We start from the raw sequence: 19,527 nt of genomic DNA, 5'->3' as shown, positions 1-19,527 counted from the left end.
CTCTTTGTTCACGACGGATATCTTCTTCAAACTTCGCCTTGGGACGACATTCCCTCAACAGGTTCAGAGGTTAGGTTTTGGGCAGATTAACAGATTGGTTTAGGATGAAATGATCTAAACGTTTTCATGTTATGAAGTTTGTTTTGTGGAACTCGGCTATCTTGGTGCTAGCCTGCTACCTGTAGCACCCAGGCCGGTTCGTGTTCTTTGTATGTTTTAAAGCTAAGATAAACTTTATTTAAAGGGTGGTTTTAACCAGAACATTGCTCATAACGCGTCGTCCGCGCTTATGCATTTTAACCCTTTTATTAACCTGGTATTTTAAAGGTATGTGTTGATTCTGGCGCTAAGCTATCTCTAGCTTAGCACTTTAGCTAGCTTCTTTGTTAGCCCAACGGCCAGCCGGTAAGAACACGTGTGCTAGCATTAAGGCTAGTCAACAGAAAGGTTGTTAGTTTTCAAGCTAGTGAATAATAGTCCCTGAACATCATTTACTAGATTTGATAACTAAGTAAACACCATTAAGCCCCATTTCTCCAGAAAGATTTGGCTCTTTTCCAAAATACCCAATAATATTTCTTCAAATATTATTTTAATAAATAAAAGCAGTTAATTAGACACTGTTAAGAATTAGTCATCCAGGAGGTTGGTTTTATTCAGCAGATCATTATTTAAAACATTATTTTATTAAAATTATATTTAATCTGATCTTGCATTGTGAATGGTTGTCTAAAGGTTGCTGATTATTTTCTAAGTTAGTTCCAAAACTAACTTAACTTCATTTCCAGATTCTTCAAGATAATCCGTGGTTCTCAAACATAAACATTTCATGGTAATGTTGCATCACTCTTTTTGGTCATAATTTCTAATCATCTTTAATCAACTTGTTTATATTGTACATAGTCCATTAGTCTTCATTATTCTTTAATTCTGCTTGGTAGTTTAGTTGGATTGTTTTAGCAAAGTAAAGAGTTTGTTGATTGAAATATGTTTGACTTTGAGTTGACTTATTTTTGTTAATAAATTCTTGTATTTTAATAAATTGTGTGAATTCATTCCATATATGTGCAGAGTTTATGCTGTTCAATAATGTCAGAGCTCGTCTCACACCTTTTTATTCTGTCCTAATACCATCACCTTACTGGGCTGGTATTCACAGGACAACCCTTAACAGACCGGAATATTATTTGGTAAAATATTAATATTAAATAATATTCTCAGATTCATATTTACAATATCATGGCACCCAGACTCACTGCAGAAGGAGACGAGCTGAAACCTATTTCAGTTCTCTCCTAGACATGTTGACAATGGAAAAAGTAACCTTACACAGTGCGCCGTACATGTTATCTCATATAAGTGCTCTGGAGACAGCTGAGGAGCATCTCTCTAAGACTAAACAGAACCATCTGTCCTAACCCTTCCCATTGATCAAGTCCATAACAGAACAACACTAAAGAGGTTTGAATACTTTTATCAGGTCCTGCAGAGAATCAAATAGAAAACAAAGCAAGGCACAAAAATTTATTTAACAAGTCCAACTCCAGGTACCACACATCCTGAAAGTTCACACACCCATGAGTTGAATTTACAAGCAAGGGTTAGAAATGTAACTAGAATGAAATTAAGATTAATTTGAAAAAAACCGATGAAAGGTTTTATAGCTCATGATTAGTTTTTGGTGATATTTGGTGATGACTGTGGATCTGTGGTGAAATAAGATGATGTTTCTCCAGGACTATGGTTCTATATAGGACAACAATGTCAAACGATATCAAATTATATCTCGGGAAAAGGTTGTTTGTAGATAAAAAGTTGAGTAATCAATTTTATTGTAATCATTCAGGTTTTAACTTCTCTGATAAACTCTAAATGTTCTCAATAATTCAGTCACAAGCTGGTCAAAGGCTGCAAAATTGATTATGTATCCACCCCCACTCCCACTCTGTGACACACTGTGGACCTTCACAGTGAAAATGAGTCCCACCACAGAGAAGAATCGTCCCAAAATATGTTGAATCTTTCGTTTGGAGGTTATATTGGGCTTTTTATCAGGGGACCGTACCCAGCCTGACCCTGGCTGTCTGAGCATAGATTCTCCAAGAAGAGACGGTCTCTCTGATTACGCCAATGAAGCGTTGAACCTGTTTCTATGCTGTTTAACAATGAATGATGAGGAAACTCAGGTTAAAACACATGATTTTACTGAAAGATCAAGTGTTTAAGTCATGTCATTCATTTTAGTGATCTAAGATGATAATCCATAGGAAGAAGACCAAAATAATATTAACGCTCAGCCAATACAGAGACGGCCTTAAACATTTCTGATCAGCATGGAGGTTCCTATAGATGGATTCAAGGATCCTTTGGGAAAGATTCTTGCAGCTTACAGCAGCTAAATTAATTATTTTTAAACCACTGATTTTATACATTATTTTTATACTTGTTCACACAAAATGACCCAGATGCCTCCCAGCTGGATGGAGCAGATGAAGAGCATATTGTCCAGCCTAGGCAGAGGTATGGAAGAAGGTTAGAAGCACTTGCGATGGACAATGCCAGGTCCAGACTCATCATACTCCTGTTTGCTGATCCACATCTGCTGGAAGGAGGAGAGGGAGGCCAGGATGGATCCACCGTTCCAGACAGAGTACCTTCTCTCAGGGGGTGCGATGATCTAGGCAAGAAGAGATGGGCAAATGAAGACATAACTAAATATGCTCAAAAAGATCAACAGTTTTAAAATTTGGACATTTTAGATGACCAGAAAAAGAAATTAAAACTCTGTGTCTGCTTAAATCATCACTGCTCAAAACCAAAGAGCAGATACCTCAGATTACCAACTGAGTACATATAATCTATTTCCATCTGACTGCGATGACCATTTTGGTCCAAAGACCTGATAATGTGTTGTTGCCTTGAATTATTTAGTAGCAGGATAATCCCACCAGAGCAACTGCTATATTTGATTGAACTTTAAGATGGTCCCAGATATCTGTTTAGTGAAATTACATTTAGTTTACCAATAAATGATTTATATCTGTGTCACCAGGATTACTGAATATTCTTGCAAATGTTTCCCCAATCCTGGTACCTTTTTTAGATGCTTCCCTGTAATCCAAAGCATCCTAACACCTCATCTTCAGATGAAGCTTCACATTAATTCAGACTCAGCGATGAGCCCTACGACCTGTTGGGGTCATCCATTTGGGCCAATTGGGCTGTGCGGTTCAACATGCTCAGTTCAGCCTTCGTTGCAGGGATGGACACCGAAGCTGAAGTCATCAGAGCTATAAAACCTGCGGAAACCAAATTTTTGTTGCCATTTCCAGCGTGTCTCACGGGATGACGCAACGGGGGCGCATATCTGGAGAGACAAAAGGTCGCAGGCGAACTTTTGCTCCACACGGCCATTCCCAGAACAGCTTGAAAGCTGGAAATCTGTCTGATACAAGAAGGTCAGAAGATTCATAAACCAACCGAAAACCCCGCCGACACCCGGCACAGGTGAAAACCCACAAAGGTTTAATCCCAAGGAGAACTTCAGTCGACTGCATTCCCCCCCCACCAACCACCACCATTCTTCTTCAGACCCGACCCATCCTCAACCGCAGAGGAGAAGAAATCAACGTCAAAGTAATTTCGTTCTTTTTTTTTATATTAAACCGGATAGGTGCATTTAGAGGTCTTGGCAGGATGAGGCATGGTTAAAATGATTTAGAATCACCAGTAGTTAATCCAAGGTATCAACTTGTTGCATGCAATATTGATTGAAGTGTTTTATGCTGACTGTTTTGATTTGCTGTGCGACTGAATTTGCGCAGCGTGGATGCAATCAGCAAGGTGCGTGTTCATGTTTTTTTAGTTTTTCTATTCAAAGCAGCGGCGGTCTGATCTCTCCTTTGTTCCAGTTTTTTAACTGGAGTTTTTCCCCTGAGATCCAGTCTCAGAGTTTTATGAGCCTTTGTTTGAGATTTGGGGGAATCAGCTGCTGGCTGCTAGGAGACCCGTCGTCTACCAGCTGATCGCTGAAAATCGAGACATCGACACACCAGGAGGACTTCACTTTCCAAGTGAACCCAAATTGCACATTTTGTCCATTAAACTGCTGGTTTGATCTTCATAGACACTCAATGGTCATATATTTTCTTTTATTATTATGTTTGGTAGACATTTTTATCCCCTTTGTGTAGAATAGTGCTTTGAGTTGGTTAGGTGAAAGTTTTTGGACCAGAGTAGTAATTATATCAGGGCAATATTGTTTCAGTACATTTTCACATTATATATATATATATATATATATATATATATATATTAATGATACTTAATAATTCATTCATTCATTCATTTTCTACCGCTTATTCCATAGTGGGTCACGGGGGAGCTGGTGCCTATCTCCAGCAGTCTATGGGCGAGAGGCGGGGTCACCCTGGACAGGTCGCCAGTCCATCGCAGGGCAACACACAAACAACCAAGCACACACTCATTCATACACCTAAGGGAAATTTAGAGTGACCAATTAACCTAACAGGCATGTCTTTGGACTGTGGGAGGAAGCCGGAGTACCCGGTGAGAACCCACGCATGCACGGGGAGAACATGCAAACTCCATGCAGAAAGACCCCAGGCCGGGAATCGAACCCAGGACCTTCTTGCTGCAAGGCAACAGTGCTACCAACTGCGCCACCGTGCAGTATACTTAATAATTATTAATTTTAATTATTAATTTATGTATATATATATGAATTAATAATTGTATATATATATATAAATTATATATATAAATTAATAATTATTAATTATTAATGATCATTAATAATTATTAATTTATATATATATTTATATATATATATATATATTTATATATATATATATATATATATATATATATATATATATATATAAATTAATAATTATTAATTATCATTAATAATTGATAATTATTAAGTGCTTGGAGCCCATAATCAGAAATCCGCAATGCATCGTAAGCAATGATTTTTGGTTGAGGAAACCATTTTTATAATTTTTAATGATAATTTTGGATAAATATTCTTTCATCAATAATCCTAATCCTTACAGACCAACAGATAGTCAAGGATGTTTTAATATATTGATATCATTAAACATGTAAAAGAAAGTTATGTACCTGGATTTTCATGGAAGGTGTAGCAAGGTGAGAGATCTCCTTCTGCAAGCGATCAGTGATTCCAGGGAACAGGGTGGAACCTCCAGACAGCACAATGTTGGCATAAAGGTCCTTACGAACGTCCAAGTTACACTTCATGATGCTGTTGTAGATGGTTTCATGAACACCATCTGGCTCCATTTCTAATAACCACAACAACTTCGTCAGTGTCATTAACAAGTGTTGTGATGCTAACGCAGTCGTCATTCATTGATCCAAACGACCTTCATCATGTTTTCTGGCTCTTATGCAAAATATGCGCAGGTCAGCAGACGTTAAAGCTTTTACAAACCAATCAAATGAGGCTTGAAGAGCACCTCTGGACAGCGGAACCTCTCATTGCTAATGGAAATGACTTGTCCATCAGGGAGCTCATAGGTCTTCTCCAGAGAAGGAGAAGAAGCTGCCGTCTGCATCTCCTGCTCAAAGTCTGATGCCACATAGCAGAGCTTCTCTTTGATATCATTAATGGTCTCACGCTGACCTGAAATGTAGAGTTACAGAGAACTTTTCAAAATGAATATCCTCCTGACTTATTAGAAGATCAGCCCAAGTTCTAACTAACCAGTGGTACCGACACTGTAGCCTCTGTCGTTTAGGATCTTCTTCAGGTAATCCGTCAGATCTACACCACCCAGATTCAGGCGGAGGAGGGCTTGAGGCAGAGCGTAGCCTTCATAAATTGGCACAGCATGACTGATACCCTCTCCAGAACCCATCACAATACCTTCAGGACACAAATAGGATCAGAAAACCCTGGAATACTTTTAATTTATAGTACAACAGCGTATCTGCTAAGTAAGTTTACCAACCGGTGGTACGACCAGAAGAATACATGGACAGGACAGGCTGGATGGCCACATACATGGCAGGAGAGCTGAAGGTCTCAAACATGACCTGGACCAGTGACAGAAGGCCTGGGGTTAAGAGTCTTTCTCTGACCTGTGCTAGAAGAAATGTTTTTTCTTCAGGGTGAATTTAAACTGTAGTATTATTAGACTGGACTCACTTGGGTCATCTTCTCCTTGTTTGGTTTAGGGTTGAGTGGAGCCTCTGTCAGCAGGACTGGATGCTTTGCAGGATCAACATGAAGCTCGTTGTAGAAGGTGTGATGCCAGATCTGTAAAACACAACATAGAAGCCTCCACTGACTGATAAAATTCAAGACAACTTCAGTTTCAAACAGATCATGCCGTGTCCTGGTTTAAACCAACTGTTGGACCATCAAGATGTTTGGTACAGGAATGATTATGGATCAGTCTGACTGAAGAAAGATTTCTCACCTTCTCCATGTCGTCCCAATTGATGACGATGCCGCGATCAATGGGATTCTTTATGGTCAGCGTGTCTCTGTGACTCAGGGCTTCATTTCCTACAAAGCTGTCCCTCTCCCCACTGCCCACAGCCAGACCCTGCACACAAACACCTTCATTTACCTACTGTCACTCATTCATTCCTGAGACAAATGCAAAGTTCTGTTCGGACCTGGAGCCTGGGGCGGCCAACAGCCGATGGGAAGACAGCGCGGGGAAAATCATCTCCAGAAAAACCGGCTTTGGTAAAACCGGAGCCGTTGTCTATAACAAGTGGAGCAATTTCTGTCTCCATTTCTGAAACCAAATGTTGCATTAAGGACAAAAAGTGTAGGATTTAAACCCTGACATCTCTCTCACATCACTGTAATGCTCTACTTCTTGTAGGATCCAGATAAACTGTTCCTCTGGGGGGGTCTCCCATATCTGATGGGATGTGTCCAGGGGCATCAGGGCAGCTTGGTTAATTAAGAAAAATGGATCGAGTTTGACAGACAGCAACAACAGGGGGTGCATAGTGGTCACAGCAGCTGCAGTTCCAGAGCATGAACCTGTGTGTGTGTGTGTGTGTGTGTGTGTGTGTGTTACTGTGCAATAACAACATTTTAAGTTGCACCAACAAAGGCTATGAGTCCTTAACATGAATTCATGGTCTGTTTCCCTCTGCTGGGTAAATAATGGAGTTAATCTGGACTCAGAGTTTATAAATGAGGTTGATGGAAAAAAAAGGTTCATGAGAAAATCTTTCCACTTTCTTTACCCATTGATCCTGTTTGGGGCCATAGTGGTGCTGGTACCTACTCACACACATCAGTGGACCAGAGGGAGGATGCATCTTGAACGGTTAGTTCATTACCAAAAGCAAAAATCATTCCTTCACATATCAGAGTGGGGTTCAGAACCTCCATTTAACAAGAAACACATTATTTATCCCACAGTGGATCCAGTTAAGGGCGTTCATTAACAGAATCCTCGGTTCAGCTGTTAAAACAGAAGAAAAACAAAAGAAGACTCATTCCGACACTTACCTGTTGAAGGTGGGCCACAAGCTCTAACTTCCTGTAGGCGAGTGGATAAAAAACGACCTTTGTTCAGTTTTTTGTCTCTGCTGGACCACAGCGTTCCTCCTGCTGTTCAGTGTTTGTAACTGCATCCAAGGCCTGGTATCATTTTGTAAAAACAATAACATCCTGATGTTATAATAAGTAGTATGGATTCATACAGCATGGTTAATTATCAAAATATGATGGATTATTTTTACATTCATCACAATCAGCTTGATATGCTGCAGTAAAACTGTGGAGCCAAATAAGACACCTTTCAGGTCCACGCAAACAACCACAAAGTACTACTTTATCTAAACAGTATTTTATGTATTTTCAATCATCTGAAAGGTTTGGTGTACATTTTTATTTCTGGCTGTATGTTCAGAGTCATTGTCCTGCTGGAAGGTGAACCTTGATTAGGTCACCGGTGAAGGCAATGGGTTGCATTTCATCAAGAGGCATCAGAGTAAATGGGGGTAAATAAAAAACTATACCAGATGCCAAATATATGAATGTATCTAATAGTTGCTATAACTTCTAATATCTTTCCAATATGGCGTCCATCTGGGACTAATCTTAGTGTTACATGGTTTTTCAGGTTGCATAATCTCACATGTAAGAGATGATTTCCTGACGCAGCACAGACTTAATGATAGTAATCCCAGATTGTCAGATAAGTCAGTCACAGTTTCTGTGAGGTGATTTCTGACCCGATGACGTGTAGCCTAGTGATATTTCAGCATTTCTGGTAAACAAGAGATCATTTATCAACACATCGGTTCTGTCTTTAAATGTTTATAACTGCGTCAACTGCATTAAACGGTCCTTTTTAATAGACATTATGAAACGGAGACACTCTGATTGTCTTATCTCAGGATTGAATTCCTACAAATCAGCAGCTGTTCATTTATCTCCTGCCTGAGCTGCAGCTGTCCAGAGGTTGAAGTCTAGTTGGCATCATTGTCTATATCTGCTAAATGTCCCTCCCCTGCTGCTGATGCCCATATTTGGTTTTACCAAACCACACTAATGTAGCAAACAATAATGCATTATCACTAGTAGTGTAGCAGCAGCATCACTGAGCTGCCCGGCCTCTTCAGGGTTTCCGTTTGCAGCTGAAAGTCACCAGATTACATAAAGACAGGTGGAAGTGAAACATCTGTGAGACTTCACTGACAGGCCACCAAAAGCTCACCTGCAGCAGGTAGGATACACGTTCCCTTTATGTTCCTATTAATATTAACAATCAAATTAATTTAGTTTAAAATAGGTCCTAAAGCAGCTAACTGATGGGAATATTTTTTATTAAATGTGCATGAAAATAGTTCATCTTTACTGCATATTTACTCTTTCTATGTTTCATCTTTTATTTCAATTAAAAAACATTAAACATCAAAATGAAAACATGGTGGTTTTTGATATGATTTAATATAACTAATAAGATTTCAGTTCAGGTCGTCCTGCCATGTCCAGGTAACAATAGAACCCTGTTACTGTGATTCGGACCTCTGGGATGTGCAGAAAAATTCTAAATATGAGAAACAACTGACTTATCATTTTCAATATTATTATTATTATTATTATTATTATTGTGTGTGTGTTGGTGTGTGTGTGCGTGCGTGCGTGCGTGTGTGTGTGTGTGTGTGTGTTGGTGTTTTTGTGTGTGTGTGTGTGTGTGTGTGTGTGTGTGTGTGTGTGTTGGTGTGCGTGTGCGTGCGTGCGTGTGTGTGTGTTGGTGTGTGTGTGTGTGTGTGTTGGTGTGTGTGTGTGTGTTGGTGTGTGTGTGTGTGTGTGTGTTGGTGTGTGTGTGTGTGTGTGTGTGTGTTGGTGTCCACGTGACTCAACATTAAAACCAGTTTGAACAGAATTGAATAAAACCATAGAGATCATCTTGCGCCCCCTGCAGGTCTATCAGTGAGTTTTTCTTAAATGTTTTATTCTGTCCCCTCAGTGACATAAATATCATGTTTAGCATTATTTTCTCAAAGAGCTGCGCTAATAAAGCTTCTTCCTGGTCTCTACGGTAATCACTATACATGATGTTTAAAACACAAAAATAATGCAAAGATATAGTTATTTATGACTTGGATCAGAATAGATCTGCTTTACAAGAAAAGACGGACTGCCCTATAAAATTTCAAGCGTTTTTCTATCAGTGTCTTTTAAAGTGTTTAAAGTGACTCTTTGCTTCAACCGTGGTGCTGCTTGTTTCTGCCGACACCCAGCTGGTACCAGAGACACAGAACAAAGGAAATGTTTTTGCAGGAGCTCAGTTTAACAATGAAACCTTAAATCAGATTGCAAATGAACTAAATATTACTACTAATAATAAATATCTGGTAGGATGGAACTAAAAGAAGGTATTAGATGGTAAAAGGTGACACAGTGAGCCTAGAGGTGGACAGGTGTGTAAAACATTGTCATATCTGGGTTATTCCTCTTTATTATTATTATTTGATGAAACACAGAGCTCATATTTTGTTTTTAAGCATCCAAGCCTTTATAAGGTTTTGCAGGACATTATTTTATGTTAAAGCTAAAGATGAAACAGTGTTGATATAAAAATGTGTTACATATTCTGATTCTCTAATTTGTTTGAAATTATTGAACTTCAGTAAGAATCTGAAGTTTCCTGGAAGATAAAATGATGAATTTCTGAAAATGTTTTCTTTCAGAAATGGATGATGATATTGCCGCACTCGTTATTGACAATGGTTCTGGTATGTGCAAGGCTGGGTTCGCTGGGGATGATGCTCCTCGGGCCGTCTTCCCGTCCATCGTTGGGCGTCCCAGACACCAGGTCTGAACATCAATGGCTCCTCCAAGCACCGAAGGGCTGACAGACTCAAACTGAAGGTGTGTTTTGTGTGCAGGGTGTGATGGTGGGAATGGGACAGAAGGACAGCTATGTGGGAGACGAGGCGCAGAGCAAGAGAGGAATCCTGACCCTGAAGTATCCCATCGAGCATGGGATCATTTCCAACTGGGACGACATGGAGAAGGTGAGACTTAGCAGCGAAAACCTTTAGTTTAGCTTAGTTTGAGTCGGTCATTTTACCAAACATCACATTCTTCTCGTCTCCTTATTAAATTAAATTAAGATTAAATTCAGAAAACTGAACAGAACATTTCTTTCAAACTAAGTTTTTGTCAAACTTGTGCAGATCTGGCATCACACCTTCTACAATGAGCTCCGTGTTGCTCCTGAGGAACATCCAGTTCTGCTGACAGAGGCTCCACTCAATCCTAAAAATAACAGGGAGACGATGACCCAGGTAGGTTCTGACCGACCGAACCCCGGTCCAGAAGCCTCCTGAACCCAGCCATCATCTCAAGCTGATGAGGGTTGTTCCTTTGAACACAGGAATGTGCATTTCATTCAATCCAATCATCCAGATAGATTCTAAGCCAGTTACGTTCATTCAGATTTGATCCTGGTTCTAAAACCATGCAGTAAAGTTCAGTTCATTTTTCAGACTGGTAGAAATGTTCTTTCTAAGGAAACCCAGCAGGTTCCACCTCTCCTCCTGCATGGTGACAAACTCAACCACCTTCTGCCTGTTGTTTCTGGATCAAACGTCCAGTTTTCACAATGTCTCTGGTATCCCAAATTTACTCCATTCATTGATGGCTGTCTTCAGCGTGTAAAGGTGTAAAAATATAATCGTCATTTAGATCCTTTCTAAATCTCTTTGCAAAGTTTGTCTTTCACTAAACTCGCCAATCAGCAGACGTTTAATCCAACCATGAACGCGTGGAAGGAGTGAAGACTCTGTTAGATGTTGAAGGTTATCCTACCTCTGAACTCTGGGTTAGAGGGTGCAACACAAGCCTGATTTTGTGGACATATGTGATTAAAATTAATTAATATTTGTTTAATTTTGTTGTTGATTCTAAGCTGTTTAGGTGAAAAAGTATTTACCCTGTTAAAGATTTCTTAAATGTTTAACATCATCAAATAGTTTTAATGCCAAACCAGCCTGGGTTCATGTGAAAACGTAATGAACATGAAAATAATTGTGACTCTCTGTCTTTCTTCTCTCTGGAGTCGACGAAGTTCTGTCCGCCAGAAGAACCTTAAAGACATTTTAAAATAATGAGTAACTGATGTTTTTAGGGGAGAAAAGCAAAGAACGATCTGTTTTATTTTATTTTATTTATTTTTTTACCGTGTCCTGTCCGGCAGAGTAGAGCTCAGGATTGTTGTCTGACTGCCAAGAAGAAGCACAACCGATTTACTTTCACAAGTGGAGCATTACAGCTAATGCTTTAAAGCTCTGCTTGATATTTATAAAAGAAACTTTATTATAAACTTCTTTGGGAATATTTCAATTGTTACAAACACGGAGACTGAAATGAAATGGAAAACAGAAGATTGAAAAAGAGAGAGATGGGGGAAAAGGAGGAAAGAGTGAAGGAGAGAAAGAAGGATGAAGAGTATAAAAGATTACACCCTGCTTGCTTCTACACCTGCAGCTGTTTTTTTTTTTAACAAAATAGTACACGATAATTCTGAATGTAAAATGTACTTAGTGAGAGGTGCAGCCCAACATAGAACATCTGTGTATCTGTCAACACCTGAAGCTTAACAGAACGATCTGTTTTAAACGTCGGGGTCCATTGGGTACCACTTGATCCCGGTTTCTCGTTCCAGATCATGTTTGAGACGTTCAGCGCTCCTGCCATGTATGTGGCCATTCAGGCTGTCCTGTCTCTGTACGCCTCAGGTCGCACCACAGGTCAGTCAAGACACGTTGTTTGACCCTTAGTGAACATTAATGGAACTGCAGTGAAGTTTCAGTGGAACGATGGTCTGGAGGTCTGAATCTGGAACCAGGAAGGTTCTCCAACATTTATTTATAGGACTCTGATGTTTCCTTGCAGGTATTGTGCTGGACTCTGGTGACGGCGTCTCTCACACGGTGCCGATCTACGAGGGTTACGGTCTTCCTCATGGTATCCTCCGTCTGAATCTGGCTGGTAGAGATCTGACAGACTACCTGACCAAGATCCTCACAGAGAGAGGTCACCATTTCAACACAACAGGTGAGACACAAACTGAGTGTCCGGAAAGATTATTTCCTGAACTTCATGTGTTGACGGTGGGACGCCCTGACTCTGAACTTCAGCCGAGAAGGAAATTGTTCGAGACATGAAGGAGAAGCTCTGCTACGTGGCTTTGGACTATGACCGGGAGTTGGAGATGGCAGAGAAGTCTTCTGCTCAGGAGAGGGAATACGAGCTTCCTGATGGACAAGTCATCACCATCGGAGACGAACGGTTCCGCTGTCCCGAGGTCCTCTTCCAGCCTGCATTCGTCGGTTTGTGATGATCTCTGGACACTTTTCTTGATAAACTGATCAGAATGTAGTTTTCACAGTTTATACATTTTATTGAGAACTGCAGCAATAACTGTGCAATATTTCCTACTTAGATCTTTCTGAAATATCTGTCTGCTCTCCTAAACCTGGACATGTGTTTGCCTGAAACAACCCTGTTGGCAGCTAATGAACTCTGATGTTTCAGGGATGGAGGCACAAGGGATCGATGAGACCACCTTCAACAGCATCAGGAAGTGTGACGTGGACATCCGTTGTTCCCTGTATGCAAACATCGTGCTGTCTGGAGGAACCACCATGTTCCCTGGCATCGCAGACCGCATGCAGAAGGAGATGACTGCCATGGCTTCAAAAAGCATGAAAATCAAGGTACACAACTTATTTATCTCTTTGTTTTATGCAGATCAGCAAATCAATATTATATTTAATCCTGCTTCATGTCAGAATGTCTCCTTACTTTCCTTATGTTCCTTTTTCGTGTTTCCTTTTTATGATATTTAATCTAGAAAATAATGTGCAACCATCCCATGTAAGATCAAACCATGTTGGGTTAAATGTCCAACATTCTTGTGAATTAATGTCTTGGAGATCATGCATCACTTGTTTTCCAGGTTATCGCTCCACCGGAGAGGAAGTACTCCGTCTGGATCGGCGGCTCCATCCTGGGCTCCCTCTCAACCTTCCAGCAGTTGTGGATCAGCAAGCAGGAGTACGATGAGTCTGGACCTGGCATCGTCCACCGCAAATGTTTCTAGGCAGCTCGGTTTCCTGAGTCCAGACAGCAGACATGATTTCATCTGCAGAACTAAACGACCACAGCTCAGCTTCACCCTTAATTTAAGACACTAAACTGTGAAACGGCTGTTGTTGAACCCTGTGACCCCAATAAAATGTTTGATTCATAGAACAACCTCTTCCTTTGAGCTCTTGGTTAGTTTCATGAATGAATTTATTCTACATGTTTGCTATTATCTGGTTAAAGGGGAGATTCAAACAATTTAAAACTGTAATGATGTTTTAAACTTCATCAGAACCGGGTGAAGACGGCCAACATGGCAACTAAGGAAGACGATAATCAGGTTTAAAAATGGCTGAAAAGTTTATTACAATAAAAACTAAATGAAAATCAACTAAATCCCAGAAACAAAAAGTTGTAAAAAAAAAAAAATATCCAAATTCCAGCTAAGAAATATGAAACAACTAAAACCCAGATCAAAGATTAGACTTTAGGGCTCGGCCCACTTCCTGAGGTCTCGACTGCTGCTGCTCTTCTTCTGCTGCTGGATTTCTTTCAGCGCTTCCTACAGACCCTCCTTGATCCTGGTTCTGGGCCTGGTTCTGAGGTCTCAATTCTCTTATGCTGGTCGTCATCCGCGCCTTCGCGGAGGAGGGCTCCTCTCCCCCTCTGCTGTGTACTTTAAAAACCTAGAGCTGCGTTCTGATTGGTTGTTCCATCCAGACAGGTGTGGCTCATTTTTAAATTATGGTGAAGCAACAATAAAAATCATACAACTAAAATAATGCTAAAAACAATCAAACAAATACAGAAAAAACATCCATTATTCCTCCTAACAGATTCTCTACTCAGCAGTGAGATTATCCTTAATGAAAACTAACGAAATAACCAAACCTAGAAGTAAAAAAAACATTTTCATTAACTGAGATAAAAAATAAAAATGAGACTTTGCAAAAAGACGAAAACTAACTGAATTTATAGAGATAATGTTCTAAGGTTTCGTTTGTGTCTCATGCATAAATATGAAGTCTCGGGTTGCTGTTGTTTTCTTGCTCCTCCAGAGTCACCTTGGATGTCTTGGTTGCTTCTCTGATTAATATCTCTGCCCAGCCTGTCTGTCGAGGTGGACCTCCATGTCTTGGTAGGTCTGCAGGTGACCCGTCCTCTCTCCATGTTCAGATGAACAGAACTCTGAGATGTCCAAAGCTTGGGATGTTGCTGTAGAACCTCACCCTGCTTTAAACGGAAACACTTTCTCCTCCTTGACCTCTCTGTTGGGTTCCTTGATCTTCAGGGTGCTGTTTGTCTGTCTAGATAACGTTTGTGTTTTGTATGCTGAGAATGAACTAGGCTTCTTCATATTCTCTTAGTTTTTAGTTCAAGCTATAAGTTGAGAAGCTTCATAGCAAACCACATGTTTCTGGATGGAGGAGGTGCTAAGAGTTCTTCCAGTAAGTCTGGTTTGGTAGATAAAAGAGTAAATCATTATTCAAAAATCAGCAGTTCTACATTTTATCTCCAATCTGGTCCAGATAAACTGCTGCCCCAGATAATAACAGTAACCATAATAATATTTACACAGATGTTGTAACATTTTACTGATAGTGGAATATTAGTGGAAGGAGGCCTGCTGTTAATCACACCTGAAGCCTCACTAATATTTAATATTCCACTGAACTTCTACAGCATCTTCTGTCCTCACTCCATCATGAGTTCTTCCAGAGCCACCTCCAGCTGATGACGAAGATGTTTTGTGAGGCTCCAACCTTCAAGCGTCTCCTTCTGGTTGCATCAGTGCATGAATGCAGGACTGACCTGAAACTCATAAATACTCTGAGTTGAATAAAAACAGTTGAAACATTCAGGTTTAGATTTATTCATTACTCTCTGCAGCTTTTAAAGAATAAATGAGTCCTCTGACCTCCTGTGCATGAGATGAATAACTAGAATTATAACTACTTATGCTTCAGTCTGCTATATAAACTCTGATTTAATGGCTAAAGTCATTAAAATTTCAGAACTAAGAAAACTTTTATTAACTTGTTGATTAAACGTTCTGACCACTTAGTTAAGATGCATCTATTAGCCGTGAATTTGTTGAAATCTGCAGATAGTAATTCTGTCTACAAGCAATATTTGTTTAAACTGCCTAACAGTGTAGAGTCCATGAGCAGATACTCAGAATATAAGCAGGCGATGGGTCCAGAAACAAGGGTTCACGTGTGTGGCTCGGGTCCGGTTCAGGTAGGAGGCCCAAAGATCGGCCCGAAAAGGCACAGAAGGTGAAGTCCATGAAGAGTCTATGGAGGTCACAGAGGTGGGTAAATGGGTTTGGTGGGGGTCACCCGAGGATAACTGGATCCAACAAGGATTCCTGGAAGGTCCCTTCAACTTTGGTTTGAGATAGATAAGTTCTACTGGTGTCACCGGACCTTTCAGTAACTGTCAGCTGGCAACACCAACACTGCTGTGAAGGAGAAAGTCTCCAGGGCTGTGAGTTCAGGTTAGTAATTATTTCTGCTCTTTAATGTCTGCATATGTTTGTATAAAAATCAGTAACCAGCAGATCTGCTCTGTGAATATCGTGTTCTATAATTTTCAGAGATTAATTTTCTAATTGCTGATACTGGCCACCATTACAAAATGTTTCTTTACCAATTAGAGAATTATGACTAGTTTAGGTGAAATGTTAATGTTGGTAAGAAAATAAAGTTGCACTGTTGAGGCAGACAGAACAGTGAATCTAGAGATGCATGTTTGTGTTAAATGCATGCATTTATCACAAACTAAGGTTAGAAATCAAGGTGTGAAATATAAAATGTGAAGTCAGTGAAATCAGAGATGTGAATGAGTGGAGGATGAATATGAAAGTGTTGTATTTCACAATAATATATGAAGCAGAAGGCAGCAGCATACCTGAGGAAGAGAGCAGAGACACCTCAGATGAAGGTCTGGGTTTAGAACCTTACCAGGTGTTCAGGTGTCCCACATCAGTAATCAGTGCTGGATGTGATTATACCCAAACTAACCACAAGGGGGGGATATAACATTGATGTTGTATTGAGTCAGATGCTGATGAGTTTTTAAAAGAGGTTTAAATGATTCTGAGACCTGAGCAGATATGTGGAGGGAAGCTGTGAAGGTTCAATCACCTCTAGCTTTTAATTATGATCTCGGGACGTTGAGGAGAAACTGGCTGGTTGACCAGAGTTCTGTTAAAGGTCTGTGGTTCTGATTCTGAAGGAGAAATTTCTACCTTTTATTTTGATTTCGTTTTCTTTAAAGGCTTCGTAGATTTGAGGCTTTTCTCAGAGACGTTAGTCAAGTATAGAGGCCTCTTTCTAAAATGTTTGCAGATTAATGAGGAACAGAAATGACTTCACGTCTGTGGCCAGTTCTCTGTTAGGAAGTAAAACTGACACACTATTCATAAAACATAACAGAATCACTGGCAGAAATATGTGTAAACGTTTCCATCTGAACATCTGCAGTGTTTTAGGTTCTGATCATTTCTGAACATCTATTTATTGCATCTCACCCTATGTTAATTGCTGCATATTTACGTTGTTCTAATTAAAGTCCAGCTTTTAGTATTTTATAGGATTAAGTGTGAGTTTCACTGCAATAAACCGTCACAAAGAGTTTAATATCAGAACAGAGCCTTTTTTTATCCATGTGTTGAAAATATTTGATGGCTTCTGCTTGGCTGGAGATTTTTCTGTTTTACAGGAGAAGACCAGGAAAATCATCGAGCTCACCAATAAAACCAACCCAGAATGAAACAAACCTACAAATAAACACTTAAACCGACAAGAAGCCACTGAGCAACAAACCAACCAATCAATAATCAATCAGTTATGCAACCCAACCAACAACTAAGCTACTTCCTGTCCAAAAAATGCCGAATATGTTTATTAAAATCATTTTCTTTAACTGGACACAGATAAACCATCAGCTGGAAACCAGCAGGAGGGAACCTGTTAAAAATTATATTCAATAAACCTGCATTCTGATGAGGCTCGTTGGTCAGATTAAAAGCACTTTTAGAAAATGAATTTTACACAGGTATTAAACACACTTCTTATTAAGCATCTATGTCTGCATAAAATGTTATTTTATTGGTCTGATGTAATATTCTAATCCCAAATGTTGAGTTTTTATTGGCTGGAAAATCATAATTAACAGAAATAAAGGCTTGAAAACACCAGTCTGGTTGTAATTAATCTATATAATGGGTGAACTGACTTACTGCAATCAATATTTATTAATATCCTAATTTATTGAATGAGTCTGTAGCTAAAGCTGCATGAAAACATCCAGAACTTGCTCCGGTTTCTTAGTTCATGGTTCTATTGGGACAATAAAGACGTCATCTTCTGAGCTGTTCGCTGCTCCTTCCAGCAGGTCTTCATCTTCCTCACGACTGGATGATGATCATCTAAGCCTGTCTCTTTAGAGCTGTTACTCCACATGTTTCCATCGCATAAGCTCAATTAAATAGGTTCAGAACCAGGTTCAGAACCAGGTTCAGCCACAACAGAACCAAGTGTTAGCATCTGCTGTTACAGCTCCACCTGCTGGACATGAAGACATCCAACTACTGTTTCAGGAAGCCAGTTCATTTGTTGAAACCAGGGTTGATTCTGATATTCACCATGCTACACAGGAAGAACCGTAGAACAGCAGCCGACCGGGTCACATGGAGAGGTCAGAAGGTGCCAACCAGCCAGTGTGGAGACAGTAATTTATATGATGTGTTAACCTCAATGTAGAGTAGATGGAGAACAATCAAGTAGTTCCAGATGGAGATGTTCTATTCAGGTTCTAATAGAGCCTAAAATCCATCAGAGGGGCTTGATTTCAGATAGAAAATCCCTTATGACCCAATAAACACTCTGATGGTCTAATTATTAAGCCTTATTGACGGGATATTAACCTTTAAAAGGCTGAGAAATTATTATTATTAAAATGTGGCTATCTGACAGTTTGAAACTACATGTGCATAGCTAAAGAAAAGAGTCAACATGGAAATAGATTTGCTCCTGGAGATCACAGCGAAACAGAACTTTAACCAGAATACACCTGCTTACCTAAAGCATGTTACTAGATGTAGATAAAACCTGAATACATATAAATAAAAATAAAGCACAAAATAAGTACAAATAAAACTAAAACATCAGTAAAGCAACAGTAATACGAGTAGAGCTGCTTTCACCGTGTTGTTGCTGATTTTAATCTGATTATCACAGGATTTTTCTTCTCTGGGTCTCAGAAACTTCAGACATAATTTAAAGGAACTCCAGTCACAATAAATAGGATGTGTAGTCCTAAAACCAGCCAGCAGGTGGCGGTTCGATTTGGGTCTGCACTTTTACCTGAACCAAGAATCTATAAAAGGATCCAAAAACAGGAGAACCAGGAACCAGAACTCAATGTGGTGCAGTTTTCAGGTCGGTTCCTCACAGTGTTTGATGGACGCTGGCTTTGTCTCGGTAGGAGGCCAATTCCTAAACTCTTCATCACCATCTGCTCCCTCATCCTGCTTCTCCACAGTTTCCCATGTGATGTTCAGCAGTCCTGGATAAGAAGGTCAGAGCCAGATTAGAGGTGGGAAGAGTAGTTGTCTCGCAGTCTGAAGGTTGTGGGTTCTATTCCAGCTTCCTCCTGCCTGCCCCTGGGCACGGCACTTATCTTCATGTTGCCTATCGATCTGTGTATCAGTGTATGAATGTAGGTGTGATTGGGTGAATATGGCTCTAGTGTCTGAGTGGTCGGTATGGCTGAATAAGTTCAGCCCATTTCCAGATGGATCGGTCCAGCTTGATCCACCACATCAACAAGAAAATTATAACTAGTGTCAGGATTGTTCTGATCCATATGTTTATGAATAAATGTCATTTCCTCAGGTA

The 19,527-nt window shown here is 39.9% G+C and overlaps 2 protein-coding genes and 1 long non-coding RNA gene across 3 annotated transcripts; 1 reads left to right on the top strand and 2 right to left on the bottom strand.

The window, feature by feature from the left end:
- Nucleotides 1–1,458: 1,458 nt before the first annotated feature.
- LOC124877408 (actin-5-like) lies at nt 1,459–7,551 on the bottom strand. The gene is made up of 9 exons (XM_047380556.1): nt 7,526–7,551; nt 6,670–6,794; nt 6,468–6,596; nt 6,194–6,304; nt 5,997–6,081; nt 5,750–5,911; nt 5,477–5,668; nt 5,146–5,327; nt 1,459–2,677 (listed from the first exon to the last, which is right to left on the bottom strand). The coding sequence occupies exons 2-9, from the start codon at nt 6,790–6,792 to the stop codon at nt 2,534–2,536; spliced, it is 1,128 nt and encodes a 375-aa protein (XP_047236512.1). The 5' UTR covers nt 6,793–6,794; nt 7,526–7,551; the 3' UTR covers nt 1,459–2,533.
- Nucleotides 7,552–8,591: 1,040 nt separating this feature from the next.
- LOC124877225 (actin, cytoplasmic-like) lies at nt 8,592–13,792 on the top strand. Its single transcript, XM_047380295.1, has 9 exons — nt 8,592–8,747; nt 10,219–10,343; nt 10,417–10,545; nt 10,708–10,818; nt 12,198–12,282; nt 12,428–12,589; nt 12,673–12,864; nt 13,070–13,251; nt 13,494–13,792. Exons 2-9 carry the CDS (start codon nt 10,221–10,223, stop codon nt 13,635–13,637), a joined length of 1,128 nt encoding a protein of 375 aa, XP_047236251.1. The 5' UTR covers nt 8,592–8,747; nt 10,219–10,220; the 3' UTR covers nt 13,638–13,792.
- A 170-nt stretch (nt 13,793–13,962) lies between these two features.
- On the bottom strand, nt 13,963–16,589 carry LOC124877226. Its single transcript, XR_007040471.1, has 3 exons — nt 16,535–16,589; nt 15,262–15,433; nt 13,963–15,075 (listed from the first exon to the last, which is right to left on the bottom strand). It is a non-coding gene; the product is annotated as an uncharacterized LOC124877226 (long non-coding RNA).
- Nucleotides 16,590–19,527: the final 2,938 nt, after the last annotated feature.

This window comes from Girardinichthys multiradiatus, chromosome 12, assembly GCF_021462225.1.
Source record: "Girardinichthys multiradiatus isolate DD_20200921_A chromosome 12, DD_fGirMul_XY1, whole genome shotgun sequence".
Classification (NCBI taxonomy): domain Eukaryota; kingdom Metazoa; phylum Chordata; class Actinopteri; order Cyprinodontiformes; family Goodeidae; genus Girardinichthys; species Girardinichthys multiradiatus.
This window is presented reverse-complemented; position numbering and strand designations above follow the sequence as displayed.